This window comes from Bradysia coprophila, chromosome IV, assembly GCF_014529535.1.
Source record: "Bradysia coprophila strain Holo2 chromosome IV, BU_Bcop_v1, whole genome shotgun sequence".
NCBI classification, from domain to species: Eukaryota; Metazoa; Arthropoda; class Insecta; order Diptera; family Sciaridae; genus Bradysia; species Bradysia coprophila.
The window spans coordinates 14,136,913-14,152,165 of record NC_050738.1 but is presented as its reverse complement, the minus strand read 5'-3'; the positions used below and the strand labels follow the sequence as shown (position 1 = coordinate 14,152,165).

Genomic DNA, 15,253 nt, shown 5'->3' with positions numbered 1-15,253 from the left:
GAATTTTTTCATTTTTTTCTTTCGTTTAGCTCGCTCTCTCACGGAGTACTTTTTGTTGAGTGGAGTGGACACTTTAGAGACTCATTTTACTGCTGTACCAAAGTTCTGAAAGTTCTTTCAGAACCATCATCTGTACACGGACCTGCCACACACTCATTTAAATATATGATTTTTCATTTTAATTTGTCAGTTTGTTCTAGTGAGAGGGCCATTGGTTCAACTTTTTATAGATGTTAGGCATATCGTTGGTAGTGATCAGAAGTCAGAACTATACCTCTTTTGATTTAAATACACAAAATCCTCTCATTTCCTCTTTTTTAACATGCATACTACTATTAACTCATTGGCCAGAAGTAGTAGCTGTTTTCGAACTTTTTTTTATTAAGAGATTCATTACGTTCCAAAAGGTGATCAGGCTAAGCCGTCATCCCGACCCGTGAAAATTTGGATCTTGGAAAGTTTTCGCCTTAGTTTGGAGTATAGCATTCAAGAGTGGCACCTACAACCAATATAATATTAATTAACCGAATCTCTTGATTTTAATGGTCGAAATTATGAGTTTTATGGTGAGTATCCTGATTAGTTTAAGTTTTAATTATTTTTTTTCATCGTTTTCATTTCACTTTTCTCTTTCACCTCACTCATCGCCATGAACATTTATAATGATTCAAAAGTAAAATTTCTTCAATTACTTGAAGATCAATATTCTATTATGTGTCTTAGCATAGCACTCTTTCCAAGCACCAATATTGCATACAAAAAGTCAATAAAGTCTAAGTCTCTAGTTTCTATTGGCTGAAGGAAAATCAACAAACACTAACATGTACTTAGTTTGCATGTATGCGTAATGTGTAAAATAGACTCCAAACTTTTGACATCTCACAATCCAATATTCATGCTTGGAGCTTTAGTGCTGTGGTCTTAGTAACAAAGTCTTTCAGTTTCATTAATTTTGAACCACTCGCAACATATGCATAGAAGTTATATAACAGTTGCGGAGACAATTATAACTTCAATTGGTAAACAACTTGGGTTCTAGATTTTATTTACCAACATTTTATGTTCATTTTAAAGTATGAGACATTTTTACCAAACATCATGGCAAATCATTTTACGTGTGATATCCTCCTCTTCGAAAGAAAACATTTTTTTTTTCAAAAAATAGCCCTCCACAACAATTGTGAATTAGTTGCACGAAATCATCAAACGTTCAGTCTGTCAACAAAAGGGAGAGAGAGTGAGTGACCAATAATAGCTCTCTAATAATAAATTGTAATTCTTCAGTCCAAAGTTTCAAAATATTTACTATCGTTTTTTGTTGCTTCTTCATCATACGTATCTTATTGCAAAACCGTAACACGGTGATATAGAATCATTAATAAGCGAACTCGTCGTGTGTAACCAGCAAAAATTGTGTTCGAAAAATTATAGAGTTAAAAAAAATGTTGAAGTTCGGACAACTTGTAGCTAGAAATAGCAGAATCGTTTCAAATGTAGAATTCAAGAGGTAAACCTACATACATTTCCGGACTTGAATAACTTCGTAAAGATCGAGCGTTTCATATGATTTTTAAAATGATGAAAGTTGTGAAGAGAGTCACATTGATGACGACAATTTATTTTGATGTTGTTCACTCGCGAAAGGACTTTGGACTTTGGTGTTTTACTGTTATTTTATAATCGCTCAAAGTACATTCGATTTTATTGATACATGTTGAATTAACATTCAACTATACTAGTGCTACTATGGCTGCTACGTATTCGTTAAAGTAGCTAGTATGTTCAGCTTCCTTTTCTCCACAAAAAAAAAATTGTGGAGCGATTGAACATTTTCTTTCAGACAGGAATTTTCGAGGGAATTTTAGACTTTATATAATGAAAAATGGCCTTTGTTTTTACGGTTCCGAGGAAGATAAACCAAACCTTCACACTTCGGTAGACAAGTTACAGTTTATACCAACCTTCATTCTTTATCTATGTTTTATCACAACTATATTCAATTGTCTCCTACCTGTTATTCGAACTCTTGATATGGCTTGATATGAAATATGATGAATTCGTCATCTAATAGCTTTTACCTGCGTTTATATGGCAACTAATCAGTCCATTATTTTGAATGTAGAGCGCTAGCAACGGCAGCTGGCCAACCGAAAGTACAAGCTGAAAAGAAGGATGCAAAATTGCAGCCGAACTTTTCCTTCATGGCGAATATGTTTCGCGGAGAATTGGAAGCGTCACAAGTTTTTCCCTATCCCGATGTCCTAACCGAGGTAAGCTGCTGTGATTACCGCAGTGATATCGGTGATCTATTAAAAAGATAATTCTAGGAACAACGAGAAACTATTCAGATGTTCGTCGATCCGGTAACAAAATTCTTTACGGTAAGATTGCAAACGGGTTTTCGAAATATATAATCCCGGTGAATGTAAAACGTCGTTTTTGTGCAGGAAGTAAATGACCCAGTTAAAAATGACGATACAGCGACAATCGATCCAGCCACTCAAAGTGCTTTGTGGGAATTGGGCGGTATGTCATTCCAAGTCCCAGCAGAATATGGTGGAATCGGTGCGAACAATACGCAATACGCGAGAATGGGAGAAATAGTAGGAGCGAACGATTTAGGACTTGGAATCTGTTTGGGCGCACATCAGAGTATAGGATTTAAGGTATCCATCGAATAGTTTCACCGTTTTTACTTTTACGATAACTATATTTGCTTGGCAGGGAATTTTGTTGTTTGGAACGCCCGAACAAAAACAAAAGTACTTGCCAATGGTAACCGATCAAGGAAGAGTGTTTGCTGCGTTCTGTTTAACCGAACCGGGTAGTGGTTCGGATGCTTCTTCAATAAAAACGCGTGCTGTTCTTTCTCCTGATGGTAAACATTTCGTTCTCAACGGATCCAAAGTAATTTTTGCCCTTTCGTCAAATCGACTTGATTCTCATTGCTTCCCACATTTGCAGATTTGGATATCTAACGGAGGCATTGCTGACATCCTTACTGTGTTCGCTAAGACTGAAATTGTTGATCCAAAAACCGGCAAGACAAGGGACAAAGTTACTGCGTTCATCGTTGAGCGTGGTTTTGGTGGTGTGACAAATGGCCCACCAGAGAAGAAAATGGGAATAAAGTGTTCAAATACCGCGGAAGTGTACTTCGAAGATTGTAAAGTGCCGGTTGAAAATGTTATCGGTGAAGTCGGAGATGGATTCAAAGTGGCTATGCAAATTTTGGTATTTCATTGGTTCTCAGTGAGTCAACTTTCTGGATTTTAATTAGTTCATCCTTTCAGAATAATGGACGTTTCGGAATGGCTGGTACACTTGCTGGAACGATGGCCACATGCATTAAAAAAGCATCAGAATTTGCCGCAAATCGTAAGTTTACGGAAACGCATTCCACTCGGAAAGACATCAACTTCTTGGATTGATTGTAGGTCTTCAGTTCGGCAAAAAAATTGAGGAATTCGAAGGAGTCCAAGAGAAATTGGCACGTATGGCCACATTGCAGTACACTGCACAGTCCATGGCATACATGATATCGGGTAACATGGATCGTGGCAGTCAAGATTATCATTTAGAGGCAGCAATTTCCAAAGTATTCGCTTCTGAGGCAGCTTGGTACGTTTGTGACGAGGCGATTCAAATTATGGGCGGCATGGGTTTCATGAAAGACACTGGTTTGGAACGAATCCTGAGAGATCTGAGAATTTTCAGAATCTTTGAAGGCACAAACGACATTTTGAGATTGTTTGTCGCTCTTACTGGAATCCAATGTATGGCAGTTTATCATTTGAATTTCCGACAATTGAGTTCCTGATCACAAATCCATTTAATTTACTTTTTCAGACGCCGGATCTCATCTGAAGGAACTGCAGAAAGCATTCAGAAATCCTACAGCCAATTTGGGTCTCATTTTGAACGAATTTTTGAACAGATCAATTCGTTCTGTTGGATTGGGAGGTGTGGATTTGAGCCAACATGTGCATCCGAGTCTACAGGATTCAGCTAAACTTTGTGGTGAATCCATTCAATTGTTCGGTAAGACTGTTGAGCAGCTACTTATCAAACATGGCAAAAATATCGTCGACCAGCAATTCCTGTTGAATCGTTTGGCTGATTGTGCAATTGATACCTATGCAATGGTCGTTGTTCTATCCAGAGCATCAACGTCACTAAACAAGAAATTGGACACAGCCGATCATGAACGTTTGATGGCCGAGGCTTGGTGCATTGAGGTGAGTGTTTTGATTTCTTTTACGTTAGACGGAAAAGCGGAAATTGATTTTAATTCAATTCTATCACAGGCCTACGATCGAATTCAGGTGAACAACAAGAAAATCCACAATCCCGCTTTCCATAGTTTATACGGCAAAATGTCCACAATTTCCAAGACTATATGCGCGAATCAAGGTGTCGTCACAGTTAGTCCAATTGATGTGTGAAAAATAGTATTAAACTTCGGTCCCGATTAATGTTAATTCATCGATTCATTTCGCTTCCTTACTAACTCTATTTAAATATTTGGTTCGAATTAAATTATTTACCAACAAGTGAGCCACATGTACTACATAATGTTCGTCTACAAAAAGGATTAAATCATTTTTTGAAATTGTAAAATTTGTTTTTTTATCGAATGCAACACCTATAAATATTTAATCATCCTCTAAAGAGAGTTTCCCTGTCACTTTCGAGCGTGATGTACGAGTTCAGTCAACGCGATGCTTCAGACGTTTTACTATAAGATTACTGGAAGTTGGATGATGATTGGGGACACGTTATTGAAACAAAAGAAGCGGAACATCTTATGCCTTTTAACTAAGAATTTTTAACGGATCGATGTAATAGTATATTTCAACATACCCCAATACACACAAGATGTGTGTGCACGCGCGGGCGAAGCCCAAGCGAAAACACACATCGAGTGTGTATTGGGGTATTTTGAAAGATATTTTTCTGTAATAGTGAGAGTGTGTTGGTGCTTTCCTTCCCAACCGTTACTTTCCTTCTCGACCGTTTACTTTCCCTACCGACCGATTCATATCATAGCTCACCAATACACTCTCACGTATACAGAAAAATCTATTACTTCATTTGTTTTGACATTTATTTTTGCTATATGACGACCTTACGCAGATCATAACTTATTTTTCTTGTGGCTATTGTTAACAGGTGAAAAACCCATTTAACATCATTGACAAGTTCAGTCAAGTTTCAGCTTAATCTCTAGCAGAGCTTATCTTTCCCCTTTCCTACCTGGCGAATATTCAAGTAGAGACTTTTTGATAGAAACTTCTATCAAAACTGTTTCGGCCTCAGGGTAAAAGTACTAATCAAGTGTGGGACAGTGCTGTTTGTACATTTTTACAAAGGTGAAACTTTATTGAGAGAGTAGTTGGTTGATGTGGGTGGGATGGTAATCCAAGTAACCAGAAACCAGAACTCACATAAAATCCATTTCCAATGACAACGTATCTTCACTTATTTCACTTTGGTTGTTAGTTCAACTTGAATATTTGAATTTTTAGAAACTTCTAAATAGCCCAAAATGGCAAACCGTAGTAAACACACTTGTAGGTTCACTCAATGTTTCGCAATGCGCAATTATATGAAATTTTCAACGAACTGATTTGTTAGATAACTTTCTCAGAATTTTGTTTTCTTGGGTCCACAACGCATTTCTCGTGACTACCTAACAGATAAAAACTGTGTGTCCCACGTCCCACTCTGACAAACTACTATATATTGGCATCGCTGTAAGGCTGAGGTCCTTCACATTCATAATAAATAATAATTTAATCAAATAATTGAAATAGTGAGGTCACAGCCCTCATCAAAGTTCACCGCGGTTCCATTCCATCTATTCTGAGAAATTTTGCGGAGGTCATATTTTCGTCCCTTTATCATCAATTTTTTTTAAGGTTATATTTGCCCCGGGAGTACTCGACCTCAGCTTTCCAACGAACCAATAAACGCCAGTGACCTCACCACCTTACAAAAAGGAAATCCAAAATACGAAAACCCATTTTTCGACTTTTTCATTTTTCGAGCAAGGTATGGAAGGTGGAAAATATCTGAGACTAGAAAATAGCGTCGATTTCGGTCAGTCGATGTTCAAAAGAATACCTCATCCCTCTTAACCAACTTAAGTAGAACTCTGACATAAACCTCTATCAATACCTTATCTTTGCCAAACCCTGAATGGAGATGATCTACAGCTTTTAGGTAGTTTGTAGCCGTTGGAGGAAAACTTGCGACTACACTTCGAGCGCCTGATTCGACTTTGGTGACTTGGATTAGATACTGGAATTTCTCTTCACTTGATAAGGCGGCGTCGATATAAATTCCTTGGAACTGACTCCAGAAGCTAAACCATTCTGTACAATATATCCACTGAATTCGGTAATTTCAACTTTGGCATCTTTTACAGTTTCGTTTCTTCGACACTTGTTGTCATGCTGTCTTCACTAATGATTTCGGCGTGGATGATTTCTTTATTTATAGATGAGAGTATTTCTGATTCACACTCACAAATGACCTGGCTGTTCTGGAAAAATATTATCGAGACTGGCGACTGGCGACTGTGTCCGATCCCGGACAAAACAGAGGTAAGCTACTTACACCTTAATAACAGAGAAGCTACCGATAAACTAAACGTGAGTTTCTGCGGAAAATTGGCGAAATTCAACCCGAATCCGACCTACCTTGGCTTCACATTGGACAGGACACAAACGCATAAAGCTCACCTTGACAAATTAGCTCAGAAACTCAAGTCCCGTAACAACATAATATAGAAATTGGCAGGTTCCTCATGCGGTAGTAATGGCGACACACTTAGAACAGCAGCTCTAGCACTAGTTTATGCAACGGCTGTCTGGTTTGGCTACGCAGCTCTCACGTTAACAAGGTAGACGTACAGATAAACGAAAGTCTAAGAAATTAACTCCAGTGCTATGGCTACCCGTCCTAGCGAAAATTGCTCCTGCTAATATCCGTCGTGAACAAGCTCTCATGCGTGAATGGACGATAACGATGGAATAACGGTGAATGTTTCGTTGACTATTCATGAGGTTTTATCCTCAGCACCGATAACCGCTAGGCTGAAATCCAGAAATCCGATCTGGAAAGAGCCTTTCTTTAAGGACGAAAATTTTACATACGATGCAAACGAGAGGTGGTGAGAATCCTGGAACTCTGCCAACATACGAAACCAGCATCTAATCAACGATCCAACAATGAAACTCAACGCGATGGACAAAGACCGGAAAATTTGGGCCCAGATCAATCGCATTCGTACCAGTCATGGTCGCTGTGCCGATACTATTTTTAAATGGAATATGAACAGCTCACCAAACTGTGATTGTGAAGATGTCTTCCAAACAACGAATCACATAGTGAATGATTGCGACACGAGAAAATTTGCTGGTGGACTTATGGAACTCCACGAAGTTACGCCCGATGCGGTACAATGATTGCAGCTCATGAACATCAAATTTTGATTTTCCTTTGCCTAATGACTAAGAGAAATATTATCTTTTCTCGCTTCTTTAATGTGATTTATGTTTGTGCTCATGTATCAAACCATACGAAATAATAACTTATTGTACACACAGACACAGGACAAGTTTTTGAATCAATTTTTTTATTTCATTTTTTTCTTGGATTAATATAAATTTTCTTAAACCATTTTTTGTGTGTGTTTTACAATAAATAATTTTTAATTTTTCTTGTCTAATAGAGAAAGTGATATCATCTGTTCAATTTGTTTTTTATTTATATTATTTTCAAATTTAATGTTTTTACTCGCGTAAGCTTATTAATTTTTACGTTGGTTAAATTGTTCATTTCTGTTTTTTTTTCTTAGTCAATTCTTCATTTTATTCTGTCTTCTCATTTATTGTTAAAAGTTTTTTTTTTGTTTAATTATATCACACTAATTATAATAATCCATTCATTTCGCTATTTATTCACACTTTGGGTATACCTTTATATTGATCGATTCAATTTCATTTTGATTGATGACGAACGAAATTCAAGATAATCAAAGTGATCAATTTTCTTTGTCTAATTAAGAAAAGCCAAACAACAAAAGTGCGAGGCTATTGAACCCTCATATTATCCGTATCAATTCGGATGACAGTGTGAAGAGCATTCGTCGTCAATCAGAATGCAACGAAACGTAAGACAAAGAACACTTACGAAGTTAAATGATTATAGTTCAATGATCGAATTACACAGGCGTCGAAAAATGTTTCAGCGAAAAATAAAACGATTTTGTTTTCGAATATAATCTTGCTGCAATGCAAGCTACAGAATTATTTTAAAAAATGGTGCTCCAGTGATGAGAGGAAAAATAATTTGATTATTTTGACTAAAATCAGCGAAACTTTTTTTTTTAGTTGTGTGTGTTATAGCTTCCAAGCAAACCACAAATCGCAATCAAACGAAAAACTCTTTTTTTTTGTTAATATTAACAAAACCGAAAACCGACTAAATAATCAAATCAATCCAAAAAATAAAATTTTCTCTTATCTTCCGCGCATATTTTATCATCTTTTGTTTAACAAATTGACAGCAAAAACAATCTCCTTATCGTCTAGAAATATATTTATTTTCCTAAAAATTTCGATGGTTTCTGTTAATTATAATAGGGTTTTTCATTTTAAAGTTTTTTCTTCATCTTCTACAACTTCTTCATCTCAATTATTTCAATATATTTACACATCCCTCCAAACTAATGCAAAAAAAAAAAAAACTTCCGAAAAAAATCAAACTTAAAACCGAAAGAAAAACTACGACGAAAATGAAACATTTCTCCTTTCCAATTTTTATATTTTCCCAATGCAAAGAAGAGAAAAATTAAAAAATAAAATCTTAACCTCTCCTGTCTAGTTCAAATGGAATCCTTTCTCCTTCGTAGCTGTCAGCAAACGTTCCTTGAGAATTTCCTCCGTTGGATAGTCGGGCAATTTCAGGTAATGGACGCAAGTATTCACAGACGGATAACTACCTTCACCCGCATCTACTTTACGCACGACCGTCAGTCTCGGATGTAAATTGGACAAACCGCCTGGAGGTAGACTACTGCAACCGGTGGTAAACTGAAGGAAAGCTTTCCGTTCCGGACCGGTCATGTTCATCAACACGTTGACGAAGCGAATGAAGCCAGGGCTAAAGAAAATTGATTTTTTTTGTTAGAATTTTTATCAAACCAATACAGGTAAACCGCCACAAACATACCTTTCTTTCGTGTATCCCAACTTCGGTTCAGTGTAGTTAATCAAATCTTCTCGGCTCCATTCCGGATTCTGTTCGCCGCAAATCATCATACGAGCCTCGTCCGGTGTGAATGCCGCCAGTTTATTCAGTGGGAACACCTGGCAAAAACCTTTGTGGAACGATTCCAGTTGCTTCGAAATTCCGTCTTGCAAACAGAAATTGGACGTAAGTTCACAGTATTCTTCCAAATTTTCAATTGTCACATCGATAGCCGATCCATTTGGTACCAGATCGGCAGCAGTGTATCCGTAGTGTTTCGAACTTGGCAAATAAGAAAATGTCAATGCCAAATCTTCTATGGCCACCGGACCCGACTTTGTCTTCAATCGGATGCTGTCGATTTTTTGTTGCTTCTCTGCTGCACTCAGTTTATCGTTCAGTTCGATGTTCTGTTTTTCTTGAACGATTTCTTGGAGTTCTTTTAAGAATTCAGCTCGAATCGGATCGATTTCGGTTAAATTGTCTTGCGTGAGTACACCATCGTACCAGCAAGTTTCTGGGAATTCTTGGACCAACATAGCCGACATGCATGTATCAGCAATATCGCGATCACTTTCTTCAGACATGATGCTCGACGCCATGATGTCGTCGCTCGTTTTGGTATTCAGTAATGTAATTTTGCTTGTGTTCGAGAGAATCTTGTTGTGACATAACAGCTGAAGGAAACTATTCGATAGCGGTAGATCGACAAGTCGTCCATCTTGCAATACCTTGGCCAAAAACACTCCCAAGAACCAGTAATACTTGCTGACTTGCTCACATATTTCGGATTCTTGTGGAAGAGGAGCAGGGAACAAGCCATTCCCTCTTCGTACGTAATATCCTCTCGGTTTAGCACCTTCTCCCAAGTCCACCTCACCGCTGTTTTTACCGTCAGTCGTGGAATCAGGTTCATCGTCATCGTGCAACCACATAGCCAAATCAGCACGTTGCAATTCAGCAGCTACTAAAGCGTAGAATTCTAATGTTGGACCCAGACCCGTACCTTCCTCGTCGACAAATTCAACTTCAAGTACTGACTTTCGATTGCAATGAATTTTCATCACTTGCATGGCCCAATCCAAAAGTCGTTCATTCCGAGGAACTTTAACTCGTTCGTGCTTCAAGCGGCCGACTCTGAATTCGTGTTGATCATCACGACGTGGACTCAAACCGGGTCGTTGCCGTTCCAGTGTCACGTCCCGTTGCGACTGTAACCAAACTATGCTGCGAGAGGCTCCGAACGCTGTACAATTGAAATACAATTGCCTCGTTTCGAATGGAAAGAGGAACGGACAGGATTGATTCAAATCTTCACACCAAGTCGGTAAACTGTTGCTGGACAATACCAGTGGATCTTGAATTTGTTGCTGCAATTTGTTGGTGATTTTTTTGCTCATAAACAGGTCTGATGTTAGAAGATTGTCGTTTTCTGAGTCTTTCTGGTTGACGTTTATTGAACTGAGCTGAGAAAGCAGTTGCAAAACATCGTCAACGGTGCACTGAAGTGTTGTTGGAGCCGATGGGAGCGGCGAGCTCGGTGATAGAGTTGAACCACCAGATATTAGCGACACGACTGGAGTCGATTTTCCATCTTCTCCGCTACTGATATCTTCATCCTTGGCTGGTGCTTCCTTGTAAATGATAGTGAACGTTGGTTCCCAAATTTTCCGAAGTTTATCCACCTTGCTCAGACTCGATTGTTGAATAAGCTCCTGAACGGCCCTGAATATGGTCCAGTCGGGATTTTTTAATGGGATTTCCACATCAGGAACGCCATTCAAATTGGGTCCTTTCAATACCAGCGATAGTGATGGCTGTGGTACGGTCAACACACCGCTTGTGCTTGATTCACTGTTGTTCAAACCGGGCGGAGGAATTTCCAAGTCAGATGTCTGATTGACATTGGTACGGCCTGGCCGAGGATCGAAAGCCGGTATGAGGGCGGAAAATTGACGTTTCAAGACAAATTCATCGTCCCACGATTTTCGTTTACTGGCAGCAGCGACACGATTTTCCCATGTGTCGTCGTCCATGAAGCTTAACAGGTTTCTCGATACCATCACTTGAAGCAATGTGTTCTGCAAGGATTGTGTTGTTAGTAAATGGGTCTCGTTCATAATAAAAAAATTTAAAAAAATCAAAAAAAAATGATTCGACGCCTGCTTCCAATTCAAAGAACTAAATCTGTGCGAGCAAACAGAAGTTCAGTATCGATGTGTAGATATGTCTTTGAAAAGTCTACCGGTGTGTCGAAAGAAAATAATAATAAAAAATGATCTACATACATAACTTACCCCGACTTCCTCATACTCGTCTTCGTTCTCCTCGTCATCGTTGTCATCCTGCAATTGTGTAAATTTCGTATTGAGTTTAAAAGATCTACATGGACATTTCATGCTCAAGAACAAACCTCATCAACATCTTCGCCATCATCTTCTAATTCACCAAGCAAAGTGGGCGCACGGCAACTTTCCAGAAAATCTTCCAACGAAACTTGTTCACTGTCACTGGACGTCGATGTTAGACTCATCGTTAGATTCGGATTGATCGACGGCACTTGACTGCCACTGACGGCCACCGGTGCAGCTGATGCATTCGCTGTGTTATTGGCTGAACTATTCAGGCTCGGATAACTTTGAGCTGTGCTCAGTAGTCCGGTGTGGAAATTGCTGGACAGTGCTAATTTCACCAGACTCGTAACTGAATTTGGTGCCCGTGGAAAGAAGCTTGGGTTTTGATTGTTGGTCATATTCGAATTGCTGATAACTTGATTGTTCGTTTGGAATCCATTCCCTTGTGACGCACGACGTCTCGTCATTGCGGCAAATGTTTCGAGAAGTCCGGTGGGAGTGGACGGCTCATTTTGACTTGCATTCTCATTGTTTGATGATGTTAGATTTGGTACACTGACGCTCATCGCATTTGACGTTGGTAATGTAGCTATTGATGTTGATGTAGCTGCCGCAGCGGTTGAACTTGTATTTGCAGTTGCATTGCTTGAAGCAGCCGGAGGTGGCGTTACAACATTTGTGGCGAGATTATTTTTGCTGTTGTTGGTATTGTCACGTTCTTTTACGATTGATTGTGAGCCACATGAATCATCAGTGGATTGGATTTGCCATTGGCGCAAATTTTGAGTCAACTTCTTTAGACGATCGAATTCAATGTTAGAATTGGCATTCTCTTGATTCTTGGGCATCGATATCTTTACAGCTGGTGGTAAAAGGGTTGGCGACGGAATAGTCAAAATTTCCGATGACAAAATATTATTTGTGTTGTTTCGGATCATATCGACGCCTTCGCGCATTTTGTCGATTACTTCTAAAGCTTCTGTCGACAATTGTGACACTCTGGAACCGGAGCCTGTTCGTAGATTGCTGAACAATGACTTGCTATTGTTAGCAGAGTTGCTGGCATTCATTTTGTTATTCGCTTCGATGTTGGTGGATTTGTTATCTTCGGGATAACTTTGCTGACGAAGGAATGTACCGCTGCTACTACTACCGCTGCCGCTACTGCTGGTTGCATTATTTTTAGAGCTGTCGCTAAGTGTCAAATTTTCTGTGATTGTCTCCAAGTCGGACGCAGATGATACAGGTGCTGGTGTGTGATTGATAAGTGACAGATCCTGATGATTTTCCAATTCACGCAGAGCATGCACGACAACCGACACTTCAGTTTGATTCGATGAGCCTCTCGCCTCACTACCAGCCACAATATCGGACTTTGCCGACGAAAGAACATGTTCGGCTATTGTTTCGACCGCTTGCTTCCACGCCAAATTGTCGGCCGATGCAGCCTGTTCTGTTGAGGCGACCGAATTTCTGCTCAAATTTCCATCGGTTGCTTCCGGAAGACTTGGCGTTGAACTGGATTTGCGACTAGTCAAAATGCTGGTCTTGTCCACTTTTTTGGTTGACAAAGGAACTAATGTATTGGACGAAGTGCCCCCTTCGAGTAATGGTAGATTATCACAATTTGCCAATTTTAAATCGAATTTTCCTTCTGCACCCATGCGATAGGAATTCCGAACTCCATGATCCCATTTCACGTCAATCCAACCGTTATGTATTTCGCCGGTAACAACACCTTCCCCTGGTTGTGGTCCATCTTGGTCCTGAAAAGAAACATTAAAATTAATATTGAAAATTCGCATAGCACCGAGAGAGAAAACAAACGTACATCCCAACGCCAGTCGACACCCCGAACAACTCTCGCTCCAGGTGTAATATGCTTCAATTGCGCTCTAATTTGACGACGCTCTCGACGGTATTTAGCTTCAGCCTCTTTGACAGCAGCTTTGCCCATGTCTTCGCAAACTGAAACCACACGGCCATAAATCTCAAAGCCGGACAAACTTAGGTAATGCGTTTGGTTGGATGCATTGCGACCATTCTGTTGAATCCTGACATGTCGGTACCCTTGTGCTTCTTCAGTGGGACATTCCAATACCCATGTACAAGTGCTTCCCGGTTCAGTTAACGATTTGTCGTCTACGTGCGTCAACAGTGTTGTCCAATTGTTTGCATCTTTTGAAACTTGTAGCATCCAATTTCGCAGAGCTGATCGTCCATAACCACGAGCGTGGCGCAATGTGTACGCAGTTGGCAAAATGAACACGCCTAAGTCAATAGCAAAAAATGCTTTCTTATTGTCCCTTGTGTGGCAATTGACGCTAGTGCTATCTCTCGATAATATGTCTTCGAGTCGACCATATGGGAGCTGTTTGCCTTCCGAGCTTGAAACGGTCACTAGGCCATACTGAGCAGGATTCACCCATTCAGTTGACTTTCCGTTGGTTCCAATGAAGTAAATCAGACCATTCTCATCGAAATCACTTTGATGTTTGAACGTGGAATTTGAACCTCCACCACGTAGCTTCTTCAGAAAATTGAAATTCGCACGTTCCATGTCGTACCATTGTTTTGCTACCATCTTTAGGAGATACTTTGCCAGTTGTCCAACTGTGGCCAGTGGTTCCATTTTTAAAGTACGTCCCGTGCGATCGAACAAAGTTGACTCGCATGCAGCTCGCTCTAAACGGAATCTCAATCGTTTTGTCAATATCTGTAATCCATAACCAGACCCAGGTGCATCGTACATAAACACTGGTAATTTCTCTGTACTTTCTAAAACTGAGACCAATTTCTGAACCAAAATATTTGCTGTATTCTTCATATCATCGTCGTTGGATGCACGATTCTGAATGCACTGCTTGAAAATCGAGATTCGCTGTTTTTGTAGTTTGTTCGCCTTGCTTCGAGTCACACCGGATTCCCAATAATTTTTCGATAACACCGCAACCAAACATTGTACCAATCCGGAACTGTGCATTTCATATGCACTTACTACTCCATCTTCGTGTAACAAATCAGCAAGTTCATTCAATGCAGTACGAAGCTTATCTTGCCAAGATAGTCCATTCAATCCACTCTCGATGTACGTTCGACGTGAGCACTGCTCCTCCAGGGATTCTTCTATTTGTCGAACAATCAACGACAATTTTGCAACAGCACCTCTCGGTACGGCTTGTGCAGCTTTGAAGTAACGATTATACAAATCACGTGCCATATTTTTCACTTGACACTTTTGAACTTCTGTCTTTGAGCGAACTTTCTTTTTACGACTTTGTGTCCATCCAGATGCAAAATCTGGTCCCAATGACGATTCAGCAGTAAATGTGTGCTTGGTGGCTCGATTACTTTCGAAAATAAATCCGGGTAGATCATCTTGTAAGATCGTCACTTGCAGACCTTCAGTGTTGTTGATGTGCACTTGATTCTCCTTTTGGCTCTGGAGTACCCAATTTCCAACGACTAATCGCAACAGTCCGGGAGTTGTTAGAATCGGCTGTGATGTTGATCCGGCTCGAACAGCTGCACGAGCTCGCTGCAATTTTTCCAAAAATTCACCACGATTTTCTGTTGAAATTGGGAAAATAAAATTTGGAAATTAATTTCGGTTGAATCGGTTCGTATACGCAAAGGTGGAC

General features: G+C 39.7%; 2 protein-coding genes across 6 annotated transcripts in view; one reads left to right on the top strand and one right to left on the bottom strand.

Annotated features, from left to right (window-relative positions):
• Nucleotides 1-1,192: 1,192 nt before the first annotated feature.
• Nucleotides 1,193-4,620, top strand: LOC119085955 (very long-chain specific acyl-CoA dehydrogenase, mitochondrial). Its single transcript, XM_037196512.1, has 10 exons — nucleotides 1,193-1,507; nucleotides 2,123-2,270; nucleotides 2,328-2,381; nucleotides 2,448-2,666; nucleotides 2,725-2,907; nucleotides 2,965-3,234; nucleotides 3,294-3,378; nucleotides 3,438-3,776; nucleotides 3,850-4,238; nucleotides 4,308-4,620. The coding sequence occupies exons 1-10, from the start codon at nucleotides 1,443-1,445 to the stop codon at nucleotides 4,443-4,445; spliced, it is 1,890 nt and encodes a 629-aa protein (XP_037052407.1). The 5' UTR covers nucleotides 1,193-1,442; the 3' UTR covers nucleotides 4,446-4,620.
• Nucleotides 4,621-8,531: 3,911 nt separating this feature from the next.
• The window catches only part of LOC119085953 (E3 ubiquitin-protein ligase Ufd4), a 29,529-nt gene continuing 22,807 nt past the window's right edge, over nucleotides 8,532-15,253 (bottom strand). For 3 of the 5 annotated variants that reach the window (XM_037196504.1, XM_037196507.1, XM_037196508.1), the window contains 5 exons: nucleotides 13,444-15,182; nucleotides 11,672-13,378; nucleotides 11,547-11,603; nucleotides 9,241-11,339; nucleotides 8,532-9,171 (listed from right to left, as the gene is read on the bottom strand). In XM_037196504.1, coding sequence (XP_037052399.1) covers nucleotides 8,889-9,171; nucleotides 9,241-11,339; nucleotides 11,547-11,603; nucleotides 11,672-13,378; nucleotides 13,444-15,182 — 5,885 coding nt within the window. In that variant the 3' untranslated portion in view covers nucleotides 8,532-8,888. The remainder of the gene's footprint in view (nucleotides 9,172-9,240; nucleotides 11,340-11,546; nucleotides 11,604-11,671; nucleotides 13,379-13,443; nucleotides 15,183-15,253) is intronic. The other 2 variants (XM_037196506.1, XM_037196509.1) reach the window with 1 other exon arrangement.

What these genes read in the sequence shown, in the direction of transcription:
- LOC119085955 (XM_037196512.1), top strand. Translation starts at nt 1,443, where the DNA reads ATGTTGAAGTTCGGACAACTTGTAGCTAGAAATAGCAGAATCGTTTCA. An exon ending in TCAAATGTAGAATTCAAGAG is followed by an intron (nt 1,508 to 2,122) that starts GTAAACCTACAT and finishes TTTTGAATGTAG; the next exon opens with AGCGCTAGCAACGGCAGCTG. An exon ending in ATCAGAATTTGCCGCAAATC is followed by an intron (nt 3,379 to 3,437) that starts GTAAGTTTACGG and finishes GATTGATTGTAG; the next exon opens with GTCTTCAGTTCGGCAAAAAA.